This window comes from Bipolaris victoriae, assembly GCF_000527765.1.
Source record: "Bipolaris victoriae FI3 unplaced genomic scaffold scaffold_157, whole genome shotgun sequence".
In the NCBI taxonomy this organism is placed as follows: Eukaryota; Fungi; Ascomycota; class Dothideomycetes; order Pleosporales; family Pleosporaceae; genus Bipolaris; species Bipolaris victoriae.
This window is the reverse complement of record NW_014575235.1, coordinates 34,757-56,967: the sequence shown is the minus strand read 5'-3', so window position 1 is coordinate 56,967 and position 22,211 is coordinate 34,757. Positions and strand designations below refer to the sequence as shown.

At 48.4% G+C, this 22,211-nt stretch overlaps 7 protein-coding genes across 7 annotated transcripts; 1 reads left to right on the top strand and 6 right to left on the bottom strand.

Moving 5' to 3' along the window:
* Positions 1-1,062: 1,062 nt before the first annotated feature.
* COCVIDRAFT_114003 (hypothetical protein) lies at positions 1,063-2,263 on the top strand (the record flags this gene model as incomplete). Its single annotated transcript, XM_014695531.1, has 2 exons — positions 1,063-1,216; positions 1,299-2,263. 2 exons carry the CDS (start codon positions 1,063-1,065, stop codon positions 2,261-2,263), a joined length of 1,119 nt encoding a protein of 372 aa, XP_014551017.1.
* A 2,739-nt stretch (positions 2,264-5,002) lies between these two features.
* On the bottom strand, positions 5,003-7,049 carry COCVIDRAFT_42613 (hypothetical protein; the record flags this gene model as incomplete). The annotated part of the gene is made up of 6 exons (XM_014695530.1): positions 5,003-5,736; positions 5,793-6,079; position 6,143; positions 6,181-6,383; positions 6,444-6,521; positions 6,613-7,049. 6 exons carry the CDS (start codon positions 7,047-7,049, stop codon positions 5,003-5,005), a joined length of 1,740 nt encoding a protein of 579 aa, XP_014551016.1.
* Positions 7,050-8,982: 1,933 nt separating this feature from the next.
* Positions 8,983-10,812, bottom strand: COCVIDRAFT_31386 (hypothetical protein; the record flags this gene model as incomplete). The annotated part of the gene is made up of 2 exons (XM_014695529.1): positions 8,983-10,673; positions 10,722-10,812. 2 exons carry the CDS (start codon positions 10,810-10,812, stop codon positions 8,983-8,985), a joined length of 1,782 nt encoding a protein of 593 aa, XP_014551015.1.
* Positions 10,813-12,087: 1,275 nt separating this feature from the next.
* COCVIDRAFT_64019 (lytic polysaccharide monooxygenase) lies at positions 12,088-13,681 on the bottom strand (the record flags this gene model as incomplete). The annotated part of the gene is made up of 4 exons (XM_014695528.1): positions 12,088-13,199; positions 13,253-13,426; positions 13,479-13,566; positions 13,613-13,681. Coding segments are annotated over 4 exons (1,443 nt in total), but the record flags the coding sequence as incomplete, so codon positions are not given.
* Positions 13,682-14,953: 1,272 nt separating this feature from the next.
* On the bottom strand, positions 14,954-15,241 carry COCVIDRAFT_113991 (hypothetical protein; the record flags this gene model as incomplete). The annotated part of the gene is made up of 1 exon (XM_014695527.1): positions 14,954-15,241. One exon carries the CDS (start codon positions 15,239-15,241, stop codon positions 14,954-14,956), a length of 288 nt encoding a protein of 95 aa, XP_014551013.1.
* A 1,760-nt stretch (positions 15,242-17,001) lies between these two features.
* On the bottom strand, positions 17,002-17,211 carry COCVIDRAFT_114019 (hypothetical protein; the record flags this gene model as incomplete). The annotated part of the gene is made up of 1 exon (XM_014695526.1): positions 17,002-17,211. A coding segment is annotated over one exon (210 nt), but the record flags the coding sequence as incomplete, so codon positions are not given.
* A 2,199-nt stretch (positions 17,212-19,410) lies between these two features.
* COCVIDRAFT_114001 (carbohydrate-binding module family 18 protein) lies at positions 19,411-20,805 on the bottom strand (the record flags this gene model as incomplete). The annotated part of the gene is made up of 5 exons (XM_014695525.1): positions 19,411-19,663; positions 19,948-19,984; positions 20,037-20,401; positions 20,453-20,575; positions 20,633-20,805. Coding segments are annotated over 5 exons (951 nt in total), but the record flags the coding sequence as incomplete, so codon positions are not given.
* Positions 20,806-22,211: the final 1,406 nt, after the last annotated feature.

The following is a 22,211-nucleotide window of genomic DNA, read 5'->3' as shown; positions in this document are numbered from 1 at the left end:
GCCTTATATGCTTTGACAACCTTGGGAGCCCTATACAGCCCATACTGGGATGCACTTGGGGTTAAGTTAGCCCTAACGCTAAGCCTATTTGAGCGCGAATCGGGGGGGTCGGAATCTGCGAATCGGGGGGTACAAAATAGCCAGATACGGATAGAAACCCTAACGCTAAGCCTAATATGGCACGAATCGCACCCCGATTCGCGCCTCATATTGGTTAGGCGCGCAGGAGCGCCTCTTTTAGAGTCGTCTAGCTATTGCTTTTTATGTAGGATAAAGCCTGTTGTTTTAGCCTCGTCTAGAGTGTAGCCTTTAAGCGAAGATCGTTAGTTAGCTATATCTAGACTCTTCGTATTATGCAGCTTCTACTCCTACTTATTTGACACCTCTCATAAACCTCCATGTCTCATGATCGTGATGGGTCGTACGTGCTGACTAATCTACAAAATTTGGGTGCTCGCGAGCACCCGGTTTCTGTCCACCACCCAAAATGTACCTATATTCTGATATAACTATAGTCTTTTAGTCTATACTTATACTTCTAGCGCTAGGTACTACTCTAGTACTAGTCTAGTAGTGTTCTAGACTAACACCCGACTTTTAGAATTAGCCTTGGATCCGAATCGGTCTTAGTACGTCCTTGCGGCTGGTCTTGGTGAAGGGCGCGGTGAAGAGCTGTTTTGTTACACGCACGGTCTACCGTGTTCATCTGTCTCGCCCTAACCTAGACCGAGACTAGGTTACGCAAGTTTTTCGAGTACGATGCTCCGACGTGTTCTGCCGTCGCAACCGGGCTGCTGTTCTCTCACGTCTTGGTCGCTCGTCCTGGCCGTTCCCGCCACACGCTAGTCCAGCATGGTGGGTTAGCGAAGCGGTAAACGTTCGATGATGACATTAGGCCCCCTCACAGCTCCTTCGCGCTGCGCCATTGCGCGCGGAAATCACGCAGGTCTACCTCTTCCTTGTCCGCGCTGCGAAACTTATAATACGTTAAGCTGGATTTTCTTCCGCTTCTCGCAGACCTCTCTTTCCCAACGCCCCCTACAGTGCTTAGATTGGATCAACATGGTCAACTTTCGCACCCTCACTTCCTCCGCATACATGGCGCAATGCGGCATACTAGGTGCCAACGCATACGACGGCAGTTCCCAGCTTTTGGACATCGTCCCAAAGCGCGAGGTTCTTTACGTTGGTGGGCGTTACACGAACATCACGGTAAGTCTCGAACCAACAAACTCCATATATATCTGAGACTGTACTACAGGACAGTATTACCAATGCCACCTCTATGGCGATGGTAGGGCAAATCTACGTGGAGAAGCTTTCGCCACACCCAGCGCCAAGAAACCAACCACTACCTATCATCTTCATCGCAGGTGCAGCTCAAACGGGTACCAATTTCCTTAAGACACCTGATGGTAGGCCAGGGTGGGCTTCATATTTTATCGACAAAGGCCATACAGTTTACCTCTCAGATCAACCAGCACGTGGCCGCTCTTTCTGGTTTCCAGGACAAGGAAACGTCGGGACACTCGGGCCACCCAATGCCGTGTCTGACCTCTTCACAGACGCCGCAAACAATAACAATCAATGGCCGCAGGCGAAGCTTCACACTCAATGGCCTGGGACTGGTCGCATGGGAGATCAGACGTTCGACGCTTTCTACAGAAGCCAGATGCAGTTCCAGATTGACCCCTTCATAGGCGAGGAACAAAATGCACAAGCATACTCGGCTCTGGTGGATATCGTAGGACCTTGCTATATCATCAGCCACTCACAGGCTGGCGCATACGGCTGGAGGGTCGGAGACATGCGCTCAGACCTCGTCAAGGGCCTTGTCCAGCTCGAGCCGTCTGGCCCTCCGTTCACGTTCCGTCCACCTATTGGAACTGGCCCAGCGCTCGCTTTCGGCCTCACTGATCTAGAAATTCAATACAACCCATCTGCAGGCAAAGATGCGAAAGACATTAAGACAGTTATCGAGCCAGCAATCGACGCCAATCATTACGAATGCATTATGCAGAGTGCCCCAGCTAAGCAATTGACTAACTTAGCTAAGATTCCTGAGCTTATCGTCACTGGCGAAGCTTCATTCCATGCGCCAACCGACTACTGTACTGTCAAGTATCTTAGGCAAGTTGGTGTAGATGTAGAATTCGCGGATCTCGGCAAAGAAGGCATTCATGGTAACGGGCACATGTTATTTATGGAGAAGAACAACCTCGAGATCGCAGACCGGGTATACAAGTGGCTGAAGAAGCACTGAGCAAAACCTACGAAATAATCAATGCCTTTGCTGCCTTGTTCCACAATGTCTTCCTTCCGAAAAAGGCATTAGCTCCTACCTTGTCATTCTCGCGATGTTTCCGTGCCATTACGTCATGATACACGCTGGTCGGATCGATCCTACCCAAGGGAAAGGCAAGCATTTTCGTGCATCCATAGTCCCGTCAACTTATTGGCCGCGTTTCGCGGTCCGCCTGACGCAATCCTGTCATAACTACCTATACTTCATCCCGCTTCGCAAGGGAATTGCCGCATTTAGCGTATTGCATCCAAGCTGCGAAAGGGTCGAGCAAAACTGAGCCGCAGCAATCCAGTATATCTATCGTATCGTTATGCGCAGGGACGATTATCGCATCTATATTCGATGCAAGTGATTGATGTGCGCGCCTCTAAATATTCATAGGTCAATATCTGGATCAGGAAAGTACTAATCTAGTAAAAGAGCAAACTCAGACGACTTAAACAGCTTCTACTCTTTTGGGGCCTTTATGAATTCGGACCTAGATTTAGAAGCGCTTCTCTTAATCGAAAAGTAGGCGGTCCAAACGCTTGAGGGGAGATACTTCGACGTGTGGGTCATAAAGACCTCTTTAACTAGATTTTGAATCTACGTTCACACGAGGTGCCTATTTACTAACTGTACCTCTACTAACCTTACAATGCTGGATGTGCGTGACATTAACATCGAGTTATGCTTAACCAATCGAACTTAGCAGGAACTGCGGATTAATCCTACCCATTCACTTAACATGGAGCTAGACGACGCTAGCGTACTGCGGGAGGCCATCCTACTCATATGATAGCTTTACGAGAATGGTTTGTACTAAGAGCTGTATACTGATTTAATTTTCGAATTTAGAAACTTTAACTGAATATTAGACTATTAGGAGAGTCTTATTAAAAGCCGCAAGGCTTCTGAAGGCGCCACAAAGTCCATCGACGACCCTCTCGAAGAGTTAGCGGTCTAAGGGATATTCAAAGATCATGTGGCTAAGCTTTATAATAGCGGACCGAGGTCACAGGTTGACTTCCTTCTTGAAACATGGACTGTTCTCCTGGCTATATTCTTCGAGGGTCTATCACGCAATATCTGAATGCTTCGTTTTTTCTGGGATTTGGTGGTTAGGTTAAGAGCTGCTCACAAATCGTTATATGACCCAATTGCTGTAGTTGGTGAGTGAAGTAGTGTGGAAAGAAATTTCAAATAAAGTATCTACATCTGTGCTGTGATCTCATACAGACTGTTAAGTCAGGCTGCAAGGCATTGGTTGTGAAAACTATCGGTCATTGTCCGAACTAAATGAGGGACCTCACTAGAAGCTAGAATCGCTGCTAGTCCTAAACGAGGGCCGCTCTACCATGTTCTTATTATAGAATGAAACTACTTCTTCCCATCTACTCTTCATGATATCATATAAAGTGAAGATAGCAAATTGGTCGTTGTTGCCCTATATAGCTGTAGGGACAGTTTTCAAAGAGCCGAAGTGTGCGGGTACGCGCGACAAAAGAAGAGCAACGCGGCAAGACTTGCACGTGAGGAAGAAGTATGGTTCTGCAAGGTAGTCGATCGATTGCTCTGATTATGCAGCTCGAACACTCTGTAGACGGGTGCTACTAGGCTTTTGAGAAGGTGAAGACATCTTCTACATAGTATGGTGCATAGTGAGATGTAGGTGACCAGTAAATGAGTGATTCTGATCTGCATGGATAAGTCCCCTGCCGATAAAAAGTACGGACCACGAAATGGGGATGAAGGTTTGTCGCAGCTTATACAAGGCGGCAGAAGCAATGACTTCAGCTGAGCCGAAGCAACAAGCCATTGCAACGGCAACAAGGATGCACTGCCTCAACACGAAAAAGCAATAGCTATACACCACACATAGATGAAGATAGTAGATAGTTAACAGATACAATATATGTTGATTTGATCGCACACCCACGCGTGTAATAGAGAGACATAAAGTGGGCTGCATAGAAAACTTTACTAGGTACTCCTAAGTGGCGACCCTAGGCTATCGTCTGGTGATTATCTACTATAGTAGTTTTCTTTCACGTTAAAGCAATTTGCTTAGAACCGCTCACGCCTGGCGTGAACCTAATTTAGGGTTGACTTGGGGTAAAGCCCTAAGTATAGCCCTAAGCGCAACTGGCAGCGCAAATCTAAGTTAGCACGGGCCATGCCTACGAACACCCTCTCCTGTATTATATATAATAACTCACGTTGTATAGATCAAATAACTATAAAACGTAGTGGTTATATTAAACGTGCGTAAGTCTTCCGTATCTATGGAAGATAGAAGTTGTATCTATTTTGAATATAGTTCGGAGGGTATCTGCTACTACGAACCGGTGGGTAGATGGCCAGGGGTAAACCGCGCTATCCGGCCATAATTCCCTTTCTATCGTAATTCCGTTTGGCATGATGTGTAGGGGATCCCCATGGGACACTACTGCCCCTAGGGGGGTTTCTCCAAGAGAGCCATAAATCATGAGCGGGCTGGGCATCACGAGATGACGCACGATATACCCTTAAGAAAAGCACACTAAGCAATAGGTGTATTCTTCACTGTTAAAATCAGCTTATTTCGTTTGAGTTGTGGTACAGCACCATATACATACACAAGAACGTGGAAATATGCTTCAAAGATAGTATGCGCTCGGCATGCTTAGATATTCTTTATGAACCAGTCATACGCGGCCATTCCACTCGCGATCTTCTTTAACAGAATGAGAAGCCCTGACCAGGTTGGAACCTATGATTCTGCCTCGACTCCGCCGCCTCCAGTGGTCCATCCAGAGCCTTCGCCTCCCACGAATCAACACCATACTCCTTATCCAAGCTACCCATGAACTCCTTCCCCGTGTGGCTTACCAGGCACGACCGCTCGATACTCTGCATACCACCGATCTTGGACTCCGGAATTCGCACGTTGCCTTTCACCCACTCGTAGCTCACGCCATTCGCGCTCTTCTTCTGTTCGCGCTTGAAGCTCTTGAGTGATACGGGCTGGTACTCTTTGCCTAGTTGCTGAATCCTGTACCATACAGTGGGATGGATCTCCTCTTCCGTTTTTCTTGTTGCGCCTTGAGGGGGGTTCTCGTCGCGGTATTCGCCTGGTGTGCGGTACTTTGAGCCGGCTTTCTTCATCATCCCTTCGAAGCTGTCGACGATGGGTCCCGTTTCCCAGCCTTGCAGAGCGTCGGCCGCGAGCACCTTGGATCGCGTCTTGTTGCCGTCGTTCCAAGGGTCAGTTTTGTCTTTGGCGAGCATGTTGTCGATTTTCTTGACGAGCCAGTTGTTTTTGTACTTAGCGTGATCGCTGAGGAGACTTTCGATGATGGGTTGCAAGAGGAGGAAGTGATCTTGGTTCCAGAGGGCTGGAGCGTTCAGTTCGAAGGCGAGGTGCTTCTTGAGTTGCTCTACCATCCAAACGAGCGTGATGGTGGAGATTTCTGTTTGGCGGTTAATGAGTCACTTGGTTTAATAGAAAGTAATTGGTTTGACTCACGCTCAAAGTCGCCTAGTTTGTCTTTGAAGAGATCATCACTTCCTCCACCAATATTGATGTGGACGCCAGGGAACCAAACTTGCTTGAGCATTGAATTGCTGCCTTTGAGGTCTTCGTGCATTTTAGCGTCAACGAGGTTTTCCCAAGCTTCCTGAATCTCGGCTTCAGGAGTATCATCCGTGTCGCGGAGCTTGTTTAGTCTCTCTTTCAGCTCAGACACTGGCTTGTGAGTTTTTGCTGTACCGTCACCTGGATAGAGATGCCATATTGTGGCATCGAAGGGCTTCCTGTGCTCATCCAAGGCCATCGCATGGTACGCATGTTTAATTTCTATAGACTAGAATCATTACACTACATCTCTGCAAGTCAATATATGTATAGAACTCACAAGGGCTAAGCGCGACATTCCGGAAGCCAAACTCCTCGGCAAGGATTTTGTGAGCCAGAAAATTGATGCTATAACTGAACCATCCTTCTACATCTGGGACACCGAGGGCTCCAACGGTATCGAAGACACCAACGGCTTCAACCCACCGAGTTGACTCTGGTGCTGCAACATGAGGTCGTTTCTTCCATTGGTATGGAGATTGTCTGAATCATTCAGGAAGGTCTTTCTGAGCTGCATCGAAGAGACGCACGCCGTTGACCCACTCGCGCCATGCCTTTGACTTCCTGAACATGTTACTGTCCTTGTAGTGCTGATAGGTACGGTACAGTTCCCGAAAGTCCCTACACCCGATAGTAAGTCGATGATTATTCTGTTGTATGACGAATGATGAGTGGAGAGAGAGTAAGAAAACTAAATGAGCGATGAACGTACTGCATATCTCTCGGTTTGACAATACCGATGTCTGTGACTAACCCAGCAACAGCACGCGCCGTATAGGCGCTACGCGAGAATCCGAAGCAGAAAACCTGGTCACCGGGATTGTAATTCAATACAATGAAGTTGTACGCCTCAATGACATTGCCCACAAATCCAGAGCCCGTCATGCCTTCTCGGGTGGCTTCCATGGAGCTAACACCAGTACCAATGCCGGCATCGTAGTAAACAAGCTGCTGCCATTGCTCGCCCTTCGTATCCTTGCCAACCCTAAGGAGGTATCGTGCGATCTGGGTTATGTTTGACGGAACATTGTCCACGTTAGAAACGGACGATTGCCAAGTGCCATCGCAGCAAATGACGATGCGTTTTGGAGCAGGCTTCAAGGTGATGTCTTGGAAGCCGCTCAGCCTGAAATTTTGATCAAAACTCATGCTGTAAACAAGCTCTAAGTGAGAGATATCGAAACTAACGGATCGCTTCCTCGACCCATTACTTATACTGCTGAAAACTGCATTCACCTAGGCCCTCGCTCGCTTCATCTGGAAATGGAAATCTGTGGGTCTTATAGAGACGTACAGTAGCATCTTCTCCCCGCTTTGATGCTAGCCAATTAGCGACACCTCTATCGAAAGCCAGACCACTTCAATTGTTCAGTCAGCCAAGCGAAGGCAGTCAGCAGCAGTAATAGACTAGAAGACATAGGTTGATGCATTATTTTTCAGCTGGAGTTTGATGCGCCCTGCGTAGAACGATTCTAGACAGCGCGCCGTGCCCGTGCACCAGGAAAACCACATCGCTACAGCACCCGTGCGCTACAATGCCCGTGCACACATTAATCACTGTCGCGAATTGATCACCTGTTGTTATGGGATGAGCCCTTTCAGAAAACTGTAGGATGCTAATAGTTATTGTATTGCTTAGGGTAGGAAGAGCTGTGTATAAAAGGCTCTGCCCATATTCACTACTAAAGAGAGTTACGTGCTATTATCACGTGACTAGACAAATACACTAAGCTAGTCTCCGTACGACTAGAGCAGGAGGACTAAGAGACGTGAAGTATAAAATTGGCACATGTATGGAAGATTTCTTTTTCTTTCTTCTTCTGTACGATAGACGAATGCAAGGCCTCTTCGCCCATAATAATAAAGCTAGGAGGATAGTCTTATGAACCTTAGCAAGAGAGTACAGCGCATGATATAAGAACGAAAGAATGATACAGCCTATATCAAGACCTCTCTCAAGAATAAAAAGTACCCAGGCTAACAGCGTATACGCTATTTTATATCCTACGGTCTTGGCGGCACGCTATTGTGTTACGGGCTGGGCCCATGCAGGATACTGTGGGTGTAATGGGCTAGACACCCGTGTAGTAACTCCTCGATAGGATCTCGGGTCGCTCACAGAATCCGGGTGCTCTAGAGTACCCGGATTCTACTCACCACCGAGCGGCGCTCAGGCGACGCGCTCAGACACTCGGCGTAACCTTTCTCCGAAGGTAAACAAACATCTCGCAAGTAGTAGTAGTTAGCTCTCTATCGAATACAATCCTTGTATAACCAAGCGTTTGCTCTACGGAGCGCAGCCTCTTACAGTGGGGTGCCACAAGTCACTGTGTTGCTTGAGCTATGGAGGTCTGCCGATATGCGGGGTTTACTTGTAGGGTCCACCACGTGATCATCCCGCAGCATGAAGACCACGGATAGGCGCAGCCTAGCTCATAACATATCGTAGGATAAGATACGTAATCCTATAGATTTTACCAAGTCTCACGAAGTACCACGCGTAGGACAACCTAGGATATATGGAACACTATAAGATATAACACATTCCCTTAGTATATAGTAATAGGCATTAAGCCCTTATATCTTGATATGTTTAACTTAAGTTGTAAGTATAACTAAGTGTAATACATAGTTAAGTTACTTGCAGAGACACTGTTTATATCACACTGTTACTTCATCCGCGAAAACTGATCCCAAGAGTCTTACCACCAGAAGTCTTATATTACTTCCACTCAAGACCTATTTTCTCAACAATTCTAGCTTAAGTTACAGAGATACAAGGTTTCTATGTCTAAAGCTGTTCTCTATGTCAGCTTAAGTACATTTGGATAGCTATTGATTATGCGTCACTCCCAATGGGTCCTTCAACTATGGAAGTCTCTCCTATTTCGACTGTTGGCTTTATCTCTATAGAGAGCCACACAAGACGTATACTAGGCTGTAATTTCTATCAATAAAGTGCGAGACTACAGCCTCTAAGACGCTATCGAAAGGTAGGCAGTGCGCATCTACCAGGCATATCTGTCTCTCATTACAGTTTTCTTATTACTTTACGTCTACTTCTAAATCCTTCTTATTGTCTCTAAGCCCTATATCTAGCAGGCATAGCAGCCTTGAGCAACTTAGGGAAGTTTGGGGTACCCAACCCAGAAACTGGGTCCCATCCCGTAGTAGCGTTCCAGCTCGCGTACGGAATGACAGGGCTACCGTTAGGCTTACCGTGAAAGCGCGCCTGCCCGTCGCATCCAGTGCTACCACCCAGAGTGATGTCGTTGAGCGCATCAGGGTTGGAATACAGCAGGGGGTTCAAGAAACCAAGGGCAGGCTTCTTGGCCCTCAGGCGCGCATCATTGAGAAGAGCAACGATACCGCCAAATGCAGGGGCGGAGCATGAAGTACCCTGGTATCCCTTAAGAGAACCTTTGTCGTAAACCCTGTATCCGACACCTTGGGCAGAGACATCAGGGAATCCGCGACCGTGGCGGTTAAAGTAGGGCTTGTTCTTCTGGCCGAGTTGGTGGAAGTACGCCTTCACAGCATCATCCTGGTAGCTGGGCCGCTTCCAGTAATCAGAGAAGCCACCGGAAGAGAAGAAAGTAGCAGTCTCGTTAAGGTAACGAGTTGAGCCCACAGAAGTGACGAATGGGCAGGCAGCAGGGTACTGAGGCTGAAACTTGGTAGTGTTTTTGCCGTCGTTGGAGAGACAGGCGGAGCCAGTACCTGAGTCACCAGATGAGAAGATGACGGAGACGCCACGGCTACCAAGCTGAGCAAAGAGGTTGCAGACGCTGAGGGCGTAAGACTTAGGCACACTTTGCTCGTTCTCACCGTATGAGGTTGAGATGACCTGGGGAAGGTCTTTCTGTGGGAGCTTGAGCACCGATTGGAGAAACTCGAGGTAAGGCTCGTTGGCGCTATCAGCCTCATCAGGCTGATCGAGATCAGCAACCCACGGGCCACGTCCACCCGTGCTGTACTCAGTAACAGGCAGGGGCTGAGCAAGACCAAGCATGTACTGCAAATCCAAGTTGGCTTCGCCACTATCGTCGCTGGAGTCCTGGTCGTTCAACCCACCGTTAAATTGAATAACGGAGAAGTTCTGGCCCACGGCATCGGGAAGAATATTCTTCTCGAACAGGGTGAGGTCACTGTAACGAGCGTACTGCTCGAGGTAGGAAGCGAAAGCGGCCTTGCTACCACTCTTGGGATCGGGAGTGTAGTCAATCTTGTAGAGCTGCTTCAGGCACTGGGGAGTGATGGACGTATCACAGTTGACAGTGACATTGGGAGAAGAGGCGAGCGCGATTCCATAGATCTCATGCTCTGTCTCGTGGTTCGTACGGACAGCAGCAAACCGAGTGGTCGGTTGAACGAGATTGATGTGGTCGGCAATCTCGTCAGGAACCGAGTACTCGAGTGTGCGGAGGACTTTACGAGGTGTGCCTTCCTCGCTGACGAACCAGGAGAACTTAGTTTCGAGCAGCTCGTTGGCAACACCAACAGTGGTCTTGAAGGTCACCCAGTCCGCATCTATCTCGAATTCCTCAATACCTGCAGACTTGAGCCATGAGGAGACAGAAGAAACGGTCTCCTTGCTGGGTATAAGCATACGCTTCATTTCCTCATGGGACTCAAAGTGCTGTCCGTACTTTGGGTTAGAGGGAGTGGAGATATCTATGACGGTCTGCTCAAAGCCCGCAGTATCGCCTTGCTGGAGCGCGATCTGCAGTTTGAGCATGTGCGCATTCGATGCCGGGCCTTGAAGCTTCCATCCTGGTGATCGTTAGCATAAACCGAAACTTGGTTTAAAATGTAGCTCACCCTCAGGAACATCGAACAGCTTCTCGAATGGCTCGGCGAAGGCCCTCACAGCCAGCAGCGAGCCAACAATGAATGAAAGCACAGGAGCCATTATTGTCGCAACCAGTATTTTCTTGAGCGAAACTAGTCCGAAGCGAAAGCAGATGAAGAGGTAATGAACAGCGGAATATACAGCATTTTTATACCGCCTCCGCTGTCGACCTAGTCCCTGCACGTTAATGTCAACCTACCCTATGCAGTTTAGATTGCTCAACTCGCTCATTTTGCGGTTCGCATATGTGATGCATTCAGATAAACCAATCGTGTCCAAGCAAACGACTAAGGAAGACAAGCCTCGGGCTAGGGCTGTTAACAAGGCTTGTACTCCGTATGCCGGATAAGCTCCTTCTTGTTCTGGCATCGGTGTTGCGATAACACGACCGATAGCTCCACTTAAGCAGCTGTGGTTGGTGGATATCGGCTGGTGTGGACTCGTTAGCATCGGTTTCAAGCCGCCTACCAGGATTGGCGTTTCAACCAGAATCTTGGCCAGGGATCATACAAGGCACATATAAGCACCTTCTAGTAACAACATATTATTAGTTCCTTTTCATTTAAGATCTACCCGTATAGTATCATAGATATAAACATCTACTTAGAAACCTATATATTGCGCAGATTAAGGTCCATACATCTGCAGTCCTAGTCTTAGTAAGAGTAAGATAGTTATTCTTTTATAATATCTAGTAAACAATCAGACAGCAAGCCTACTTTAGAAAATTAATACACTCTATTTAGGTAATCCAGGCCTCGTATACGGCTTTTACACTACGCTTAAATAGCGTGGTAATTTGGGTCTCCACCTCGGGATCGTTTTTCTTAATTCACTCCACCAATACTTACCCAATCGGGAAGTTTAGTAGCTCATTTTGTAGCCTTTAACCTAAGCTTCATTTCAGTCTAATATAGTAATAGGATAACTGTAATAGGTAAGAAGTTATTAGCCTACCCACCTTGCTAAGAGTTGGGTCTCCACATTTTACTCTGATCTTAAATATCTCCTTACATAGTATAGCTAGTCTATTACTATAATATAGCAAAATAAAGCTCTGGTAGAGAGCTTTAAAATAAGCTACTAAACTTCCCAATCCGGTAAGTATTGGTGGAGATAATAGCGTTTTTGAGATCCCGATGTGGAGACCCAATGACCAGCCTAGTAGAGATATCGCTATAGAAATAAATGTTCGCAATGTAAGTTGCAGAAAGGTAATCTACACACGAAGACAACAACAATAAGAATAGGAGCACGTCCAGCATGTAGCGACGAGCTCTAGCGGCGCGCGCGACGGCGGTACACAACGTGCCCAGCCGCGCGCTTACGGTACTCAGCAGTGACCGTTACATACTCTACCACGGTCTCGATTTCAGTGATAGTGACGCAGACAACGCCCTCTCTGCAGCTGAAGCGGCCGCCTTCGGACGAAGGAACATCAGGAGCAGGTGTAGGTGCAGGCGCGGCGTCGTAGGAGGGTGACTTCTGGGTGGATGTAGCCTTAGGCGCCTCAGCGTCGACCCTGGACTTAGGCTCACTAGGCGCAGGATCCTCATCCGAACCGATAATGTCGGGGGTAGAGTAGTCGCCAATGTTGTTGGTTGGTGCGGCGGCGGAGGATGAACAAGTAGCGACGGGCTTCTGCGCAACGGGCACAGCGCTGGTCGCCTTAGTGGGGGGAGTAGAAGTCTTCTTAGGAGTCTCCTTAGGGGTTGTGTCAACGTTGGACGAGTCGATGCCACCCGAGAGCATAGCGCCGACATTAATCTTCTTCTTCTCCTGCACAAGGACCCTGTTCTTGTTAGGCGGGCCCTGGAACTTGCGGGCTTTGCATGCGTCGTTGATGCCCTGGCACTTGGTCTGCCAGAGCTTGCAGCCTGCGCTTCCTGTGATGGGGGCAGTATCGAAGCACTTATTGGCCTGCTGCCAGCACTGCTTGCTGGAGGCCCAGCAGCCCTTCTCGTCGCTATAGTCGGCAACTTCGACACCACACCAGTTTGCGTTCTCGACGAGGCAGCCGGTGGGTTTCTGGCCCTCGGTTTGGGTGGTTTGGCCGGACTTGGCGTTCTGAGCAGACTTGGCGGTCAGCTTTGCGAGCTTCGGACCGGGGAGCTCGTAGGTCGACTTGTCACGGTTGTAGATGTCGAAGCTGGTGCTGGGCTGGCCGTAGTCGACGTATCCGGGGATAGAGACCGTGGACTCAGGGACGAGGTTGCCGTCGCTCTCAAGGAAGATCTGGGCGCAGCTAGTGTAGAACTGAGGGTCGCCGTCTTTAGCGTTGTGGAGAGCGAGGAGCTCCGGACGGGCGAGGTAATAACCACGCTCAAGACCAGTGGGAATCTTCACGTTGAGGAGGCCGTTGTTGTCGATGACCTTGTCGGAGCACCAGCTGTCGCTAGAGGAGTCGTAGCCGTGCTCAAAAATCTTGAACCAGCCATCACCAGCACCTGTGGATGCTGTTAGCATGAATGTCATAAATGAGTGAGTAAACCAGACTAACCTTTGTCCTCAATGGCGGAAGCAACCTTCTTGAGGTAGACAGCACAAGGACCCTTGTGGCCGCGCTCAAGGCGCCCCTTGGAGGGATCTTTGGGTGAAGCACGGATCTCGAATGTGAGTGTTGCACCGTCCGGGACCGACTGTACACGAGAGACACCCTTCGTTCCTCCGACATCTAAGTCGTTGGTTAGTGACAGGGTTTCATTGGATCAGAAGAAATGACGTACTGCAGGCCATGTCGTCACTGCCAAGGCTGCGAATGGGATAAGTGGAGCGTGGTGGGTCGTTGCTCATGCGCATAGCAACTCCATCGCCCTAATTCCATCAGTTGAAGTACGATGTCAGATGCTCATTAGCAGACCTGTGGAACCCCGTTGACATAGATGTCACTGAAGACAGTGTGAGACAAAGCCACTGGTGCAGAGGCCAGAGCCGCGAGGAGCATAGATTGAGTCTTCATTTTGTCTAATATGTGAGAACTGAGTTTAGATCAAGGTTGCAATTGCGGTAGTATGTCACAAGAACAGACTGAGTCACTAGGACGTCAAGATGAGAAATGAGTGGATGTCGACTGGCGACGATAATGAGTGAAAAAGGCAGCAAAGCGCCGAGAAGAAAGAAAGTGGGTAGTTTTGAGCTCGAGACTGAAGGTAACGAGAGGAAGCGTGAAGGTAGGATCTAATCCGGCTTTTAATGTCAAGCTACGGATCCCCTACGCCAATTCTGCAGTCCAGAATCCCGGTGGCCAGCCAGCCGCACTACCGCCCCATCCTTGCGACAGATCTCCAAAATACCACGAGTCGTGCCGGAATTGTGGTAGAGTCGTTGACAAGTTCAGCCTTGAGATGGTGTAGCCAATCATGGATGGCACTAACATCTTTTTTGAAACACAAACGCACAAACGAGCAGCGTTGACGAACCGCTAGAGAGCAATTTGGCATGGTCAGCCGCAGCGTGTCGCCTCCTCGGACTCGCTAATTTAGATACAGCCCTTTATCAAACTGTTTGTCGTGTTTTACCGTAGTCCTCCGAATGCCGACCAGCTGTCAGCCAGCCACTAGCAGTAGATTATGCCACATAACGCCAAAAGCGGGTTCTCGACATGAACTATAACCACAGTGGAAAGTGTCTCTACTTATTGTAAGCGCCACGTGCAATGAAGCTTCCAATAGTCATTCAGGGGTAAGGGAACCCACAACAAATGTGCAGCTTGGCAGTCGCTAACTATGTCATCCCCAATTTCGCAAGGACTCCGGGTGCCGTTTGTGAGCCTGAGGCCAAGCTTTTAGCTCCACTTAGACCTGGCATGAGTGTAAGACACCGTCTTGTCGAGTGACCCTTACCGTTGAGTAATCTTGCATCAAAAGAAGCATGCTTCGCGAGAGGTTGATAAAGCTTATTTTACTCCCTCGTGCAGCACATGTGACATGGGCACGCAGTTTCATCGTGCATGTAAAGATTGTAGTTATGCTTTCATCGCTTCAACTCGAAGCAGGGGAAGAGGCCAACAACGGTAATCATCTGGGGTGTCTTGCTCTGCTGTCGAAATTGTGACGCCTTTTGTTACTTGGCGCTATGTGCGCGCAGCTAGACGAGGACGATTCAAGGTAGCGCAGGTGAACTTTGTTTGCGGCTGCCATGCTCGTTCATGTGGATACAGTGCCGAATGGTCCTTGTCAGTTCTGAGGACGCAGCTCAAATGTTACCAACAACGCCCCAGTAGTGCGGTAATGGCCACGCAGGTATCTGAAATGCCTCCGATGTCCACTGTAATGGCCATTTGGAACGATATGAGTAGTGTAGTGAAGAATATTGCGCTTGCAATCATTTCAAGACGCGGGCGAAGCCTAATATCACCCTTCGAGCGATTCGCTTTGTTCTGGCTGAACGGGGGTTGTGTCCCTCCTATACGTGCCTGGATGGCATGAACCACATTGCTCTTCTCCAAAACTAGGGTATGGGTGAAGATATCAGTTGGATCCACATCCATATGAAAATGGTCGTTGATATATTTGAAAACGAATACCACTCTTCTAGCTTAAGCATCTCCAAGACTACCAATCGAGTACGATCATGTGTGAGCACATACTGACGAAGCGAGCCTTTCAATGCAACAATCCAAGTTAGTACTGTGTTATCGAACTCGTGGAGTTGAAGGCAGGCATCACCTAGCCAACGAGCAGCCGCAAAGTCGCCATCATCGAGATTCCGGATCAAGTACATTCTGTTAAAAAAGTCTTCATGGAACACTTTTGCCTTCGCGAGTTCACCACTGAATGATGCACACACACTAATGCAGTGTCTCAAAACACGACGACTAGTCTGCAAACTATTGAACACGACGAAGCCTTTCTCAAAAGCTGCAAACTGCTCCTCAAGCAGCTTAGATGCACCTGCCCCATCGTGTTTGGTTCATACTACAAGTATCCGTTGCGCATTATCGTTAAGATCAGAGAATGCCGCAGAAGTCAGCTACTTGTAGCGATCTTCAAGGCGCACGCCTCCAGACGGTTCTTGTAGACCCGACCCGGAATCTCACCCACTCCAAAAGGTCTCCAATGCTGATTCGAGAGCTCATTATATCATTATATCGGCATTGATCGATTGTTCTGATCTCGAATATTGTTCACGTTCCGAAAGGTATTGATCATGCACAAAGGCGCAAACCGACTGACAGCATCAGCACAAGAGGACGGATCTCTTGAACGGCAGCTGCATTGCAGGGCACAGTGTGGTCAGTCGTCTACAGTCGCCCACAGACGTGTAATGAGGCTAAGATCGAAGATAACAACCGCTTTATTCAAGCAGCTATACAGACTACTTGCATATAGCGCATGTATACTATAAAGCGATACTTCGTACTTGCGCGCTAGCGGGTCTGAGGAGGTACGCTGGAGATGTCATGCCATCGCCCTTGCCAACGCCCAGTCTAGCTAGCGCATTCGCCTCTTCCCTCTTGGTGCCTGGTAACTGACGTATAGATATCATTCTACAAGACCAATCTAGAGATCCCCCGATCTCACCTCAAAAATCTACACGATCTCTTATCTCGGTCATCGTTCCAGACTCCCTACACGCGGTAGAAGTCAGCTTGTGCTGTGCTCCGGCGCCGAATAGAATGCTATACGAATGAGTGAAGGTTTAAAGGTATAATAGTACTCCCAACGATAGGATATAATATGTTCCTCCCTTATTGCTACTCAGTTCCACTCATTTGCAATTTATGGAAAAAGCTCGAGATTCGAACCAATAACTAGCTACCGTAATGCTAAAGAACAACGACCTTGATAATCATCTATACACATAAATTATTGTATCACTCAATTTATAAACACTATCCTGTTGCTTAAGATGACGCAGCATTTTGGCGTCTCTCTATCGCTCCCCTTATTGACAGATGTGGTATTTCAAGTCGCTCCTACAATAAGAATCGGTCTCTGTCAAGGATTTGACTACTTATTCACTTCATATACCCTATTCTCCATGCGATCCTCCTAGTTCACAAGGACCGCTAGTTTCACACTGCACTTAATCCTCGCTCAGCGATTTTACGCCGGACACTACACAGTGTAATCACAATGGCGCAGTTGCTGGACCGAAAAGGCATTGGAATAACGTAATTTGATACTGAGTGTAGCAAACTCAGCATGGCGCCGTCACTGACCGCCTATATGTCATCACCCCATTGCTTCCCCCAAAAGTCAACGATAAGCACGTTGAACTCCCTTGCTCAATCTGCAAACTTCTATGTCACAAGTAGTGCATCAATTCCAGCTCTCCATCAGGGGCATTTGATCGCTGCCATAGACTGTAAACGTAGGGAGCAGCCCAAACAGGATTAGTTGCATTGACAAGACTGAGTCTTGGTTCTAATATAGCAACGTGAGCGGCGAGGCGATGGCTCTCTAGCGATAAAGAATTCTGCTGTATAGAGTTTGTATCAGGCTGTACAGCGAAGTCCGGGTAGCGATCTTCCAAATAACGACAAGGCTAGCCCAAGCGAGCACAAAATGCACATGAGGGCTTCTCTCCGAAACAGCGAGTCTTCTTTCATCTAATGCCTCACATCAGCTGCATATATCTTGATATTGTGGTACAGAACCCGAATCGGCAATTCGTGCACGCTCGTCGCCCACGCTTGTTATCTCTTGCCCGTTTTTTTTTGGCTATGATCGATAGTTCCCAACTAACCTGACACTATCAAGGGAGGGATGTCGTACAAGAGTTTACAATGCAACGACAGTGGCTGTGATAGCATTCACACTTACTTAACACATGTGAACTTGCGCATAGGTGCTGCGGGGCCAGTACGCAGTAGTTCGTTTTTGATGCTCTGACCGAACACACAGGTGTAATCACCTACATAAAATGTACTACATCAGCTATTGTAATATATATCCAAACAACCTACTATTTGAAGGCAAATAATCTTTGTTTGTCGCCTTTGAGCGCCGAGCAACCGGGCAACTTGCATGAGTAGAACAGCACTCATGAAGACAGTTTGCCACTTCACAGCATTATCAATACAGCTCAAGTAAGGTCTGGTGTTGCGTTCAAGGTCTCGATGCAGCAGGCATACCTTGTGTTAGCTATTACAACTTGTTCAAGTTACGTTCAACAAATTACAGTCTGCGGAGATGCCATCAGTTCTGGGTGAGATCAGTCGACAAACGCGATGTGTCTGTGTGTAGGGCCATGCCGAATAGAATACTTTTAACAGAGTAGCGAGAGGGTAGGGAAAAGAGGGGCGTTTAGAACGTTTCACAGATGTGTCGAAACAGAGTTTGTACTAGATGTAACCGGATTCCTACAGAAGCCCTTTTGACCTATGCGATTCCAATAAGGGGAGCATATTGTAAGCCAAGGTGTCCGAGTATACTTTAAGAAGGTTCTAGGTTAAGGTTTCGAAGATTCACTCAATGCCTATCTCAGGTTACCATCCAGACCTCCCTTTTATAGGGATAGGTAACTCAGTACTTGCACTCGATATGTTCTTTGCATGCGCCTTAAGTCTTACTGAGAATCATGCACTGCAAAATGAAAAAAAAGGAGCAGAAGTGATACTCCATATCTAAACACAGTTTGAGGTACAGGTGATTGGATGTGAGGAAGAGCTCCTTCTAAGACAGGAACTATGATATTCTGGGCGCACTTATTATTTACATTGGGCCATTATTACAAAGATTTACAGAGCGGAAGAGATCGTAAAGCTGCTCGAAGTCATAGAACTGCTCGCGATGGACGACAGGATTGTTTTCGGAGCACCTTTTGCATCCGTGGAAGTGCTTGATACCGTAGTGCTGCTTGAGTCTGTGGTTCTGCCAGGCTTGGTTGAGCTGCGGGCAACGGGTTGGCTCGACAGGCTGCATTTTGCCGCAGAACTGGCCGACGAAAACGTGTCAGAGCCGGTTAGAGAGCTGCGAGTAGAGCTACTCGGGGAGCTGTTGATAGATGTTCCGAGGCCTGCATCTTTTGTTGGACTGCTAAGGGAAGCTACGGATGTACTACCGGAAATCGAAGCAGAAATTAGAGCATTAAATGGGGAACTGCTGAAAGTAGCGAAGTTCAGTTGTTGGTCGACATGGTAGCGAGACTGATCGATGGTCTTGAGCTGCTACAGGAGTTGGGTGAGCTCTAGGAAGAACCCGGGGAGTTCGATGTAGAGCTGGGTGTGCTGGAGGCTATGGGAGAACTCTTCGCTGACGCCGGGATGTCGCTTCCCAACAATATAACCGGGGAGGAGCTCTGTATACTCGTTGTCGGGGATGCTGAGTTGGAAGAAGAAACCACGCCTGTGCAGTTACCAAAAGCTGACTGACAACCCAGTGAAGCCGAGCAGTAGCTGTCTGTAGTACCGCAATTGCCGTACTTGCTACAGCAGAGACCGGTCTTGCATACCCAGCCGTTGTTGTTGCCTTTACCAACGTCTCCGCAGGTTCCGTCTGGTGAAACGCTTCCACGTGTGGGAGCGGCAGTATCACATGTTCCGAAAGCGCTCTGACATACTGATGGCGCACAGTAGTCTGCAGTCGTACCACAGTTTCCGAATCTGCTACAGCATTGGCCGGTTTTACATACCCAGCCGTTGTTGTTGCCTTTGTAAACGTCTCCGCAGGTTCTGTCTGGCGAAATGCTTCCACGTATGGGAGCGGCATCATCACATATTCCGAAAGCGCTTTGACATACTGATGGAGCACAGTAGTCTGAAGCTGTACCACAGTTTCCGTACTTACTGCAGCACTGGCCGGGTTTACAGATGTAGCCGTTGTTGTTGCCTTTGCCAACGTCTCCGCAAGTTCTGTCTGGTGAAATGCTTCCACGTGCGAGGGGAGTTGCAAGAGCTGTTGCAGATACAGTCCGAGAAGGCATCCCAGTTCCGGTATTGATGTTCGAGGCTTCGTCGACGTATGTGCTTGTTGGTGCAGCATCACACAATCCGAAAGCGGGCTGGCACACGTTTGGAGCGCAATAGCTGGCACCGCTCCCGCAGTGTCCATACTTGCTGCAGCATCTGCCACCATTTGGAGGGCACGTCCATCCCAGATTATTGCCAGCGTTGATGTTGCCACATAGTCCGTTGAGGGAATAGACTGTAGTTGGTTCTGGCTCGGTGGATGTCTGCATAACTTAGGTGGCGGCTCGATAGAGGTGAAGGAAAATCTACTTACCACGTTTGTGGATCGCACTTGACGATACGGCTGCGTATCCTGCAAGCACTCCGCTACAGTGACAGCTTGAAGTCGTTAGTCTTTGCAATATTCCAATGTAGTGGATTTGACCCTCACTTTTGAGACCCCTAGCTTGAATTGTCTGGATCATGAAGTCGATGAGTACTCCGTGGGTCCATTCTTCCTGCTCATGGGCTTCTATTATCGTACGCCCAAGGTCAAGACCGTCGGTAAATAGCTTTTTTGCAGTTTCGATCCCAGATTCTGACTGATACTGCCAGTCCTTGGTGTTCAGGTCGCCAATGATGACATGGTACTGAAGTTCCTTGAGTGCTTGGAGCGCGACTGCGTTGACTGATAGGAATGGAGGGCGCATGTAATAAGGGAAATACCCGAGGATGTTAACTAAGGCCTCCTCTAACAAAAGCATTTCTTCTTTCACTCCATCAGCAGTCAAAGTAGCGAGATTTTTGTGACTCCATCTAATGCACCTAGTCAGCATGGAAGCTACAATACATAGGAAGACTGCTTACGTGTGTGATCCGATCTGATGTCCCATGTCGACCATTCTTAGCAAAGTGGAGTTATAATCGTAGATGTTCCCTTTATTGGCCCCATTAATGAACCAAGTCGCTTTGATACCCGCAGCTTCCATACTATGACCAATTTTAGCAGCTTCAAGGTAGGGTAACAGTCACTGAGATACCACTTACCGGTTGAGGATATCCTCTGAGTAGATCCATGGACCATCGTCAAAACCCGGGGCGATGACCCCGGGCAAAGTGCATGAGTATATCTGCAAACCAAATGGAACGGCCGATGCAAAGGGAAGCACTGCTACGAGTGCACCTAACGCGCGAGCTGTTTTGCCGAATGTGAAACCCATACTCGCTACAATCTGCGTGAAGCCGTGCAAGTCTGGGGTTGTAGCCTAGATGCGGTGGTGACAGGATGGCAGCACAACAAAGATGGGGCTGTAGCGATTTGAGAGCGTAACGGACCGCACTTAAATGCAAGCATGGATGCAAAAGTCGCACGTACACTTGCCGGGGTTCCCGATAAACTTGTGTACAACTGTAAACTCTATGCCGGTGATGAGATCTAGATCCCGCGAATAAGAGCGCCACGGATATGGTCTAGTCTGCCACTTTCCACCTTTGCACTTGAGCACTAGCGAGAGCATGACTAAAAGGGAAATATTAGATTGTTCAAGGCTACCAACGTGGCTGAAAGCCCATTCGCTAAACGGAATTTGAGCCTCGACTCGTTTGCGACAGGGTCACGCCACTAAGCATCTTGTTCACGGTACGGAGGAGCCCGTTTCTCCTAAGCGATCACCTCCGGGGACACCCAAACCACTCGCCAAGTTTAGCTTACTATAGCGTTACAACAACAGACTAGATTATTTCAGTTAGTTGTAACTGTTGCACGCCAAATTCTCGGCTAGAAGGGCTTCTCTAACAAGATATCAAGATTGTTGCGATGTTGGTATAGTCTGTGTAGTATGGCAATCGGGATGCGTGGAATAGATTTTAGCTTAAAAAACGCGCTCCTTCGTAGTTGTGAAATCGATAATAGCTGTTGAGTTGATCCTAGCTTGTGTAACTCTTTGCTGCAAGACTGGAACAAAAAGTCACCCTATTGTGCGCCGACTGTACACCTTGCGGCTTGCAGGTGGAGAGCTGGATAGATGCTTGGCGCGGCGCCGTCTAGTCATGCTTGTCGAACTTAGGTGCGCCGGGTACCTGAGCCCCTTTTCAGAAGACTTGGCGCTACGCCGCCTTGTCATACTTGTTGACCTTGGCATTCTCCTGCATGAGACTTGGCATGGCGGCGCCATCTTATGCTTGGCGGACCGGCCGATTCTTTTTGTGGGACTTGGCGTGGCGCCGCCTTGTCACGCCTATCGTGAGGCTTATCGTGGCGCCGCCTTACCATGCTTGGCGAACTCAGGGGCGATCTGTACCTAAGCACTTCTTCTTGCGTAGCTTGGCGCTTAAGCTTGTTAGTTTTAGCATGCAGATCCGAGTTTTCAAGATCAATCCTAAACTAGAGTAGTCTACCTATGAAGGCCAGCACGTGGCGTAGGCACTTATTCAGCTGTTCAGCTCTCCCTTGGTGGCGCCGTTGTGCGCAGTAGACCATCCGATCAGGAACCGAGGATCACCACACCAGCGAGGACCTCACTCACCCAATCTATGTACGCAGCAAATCCATTTCCCTTCTTATTTATCTATGTTTGTAAAGGAGATCTATATCATACCGTAATATAGATCAACAGTATCTACAGTA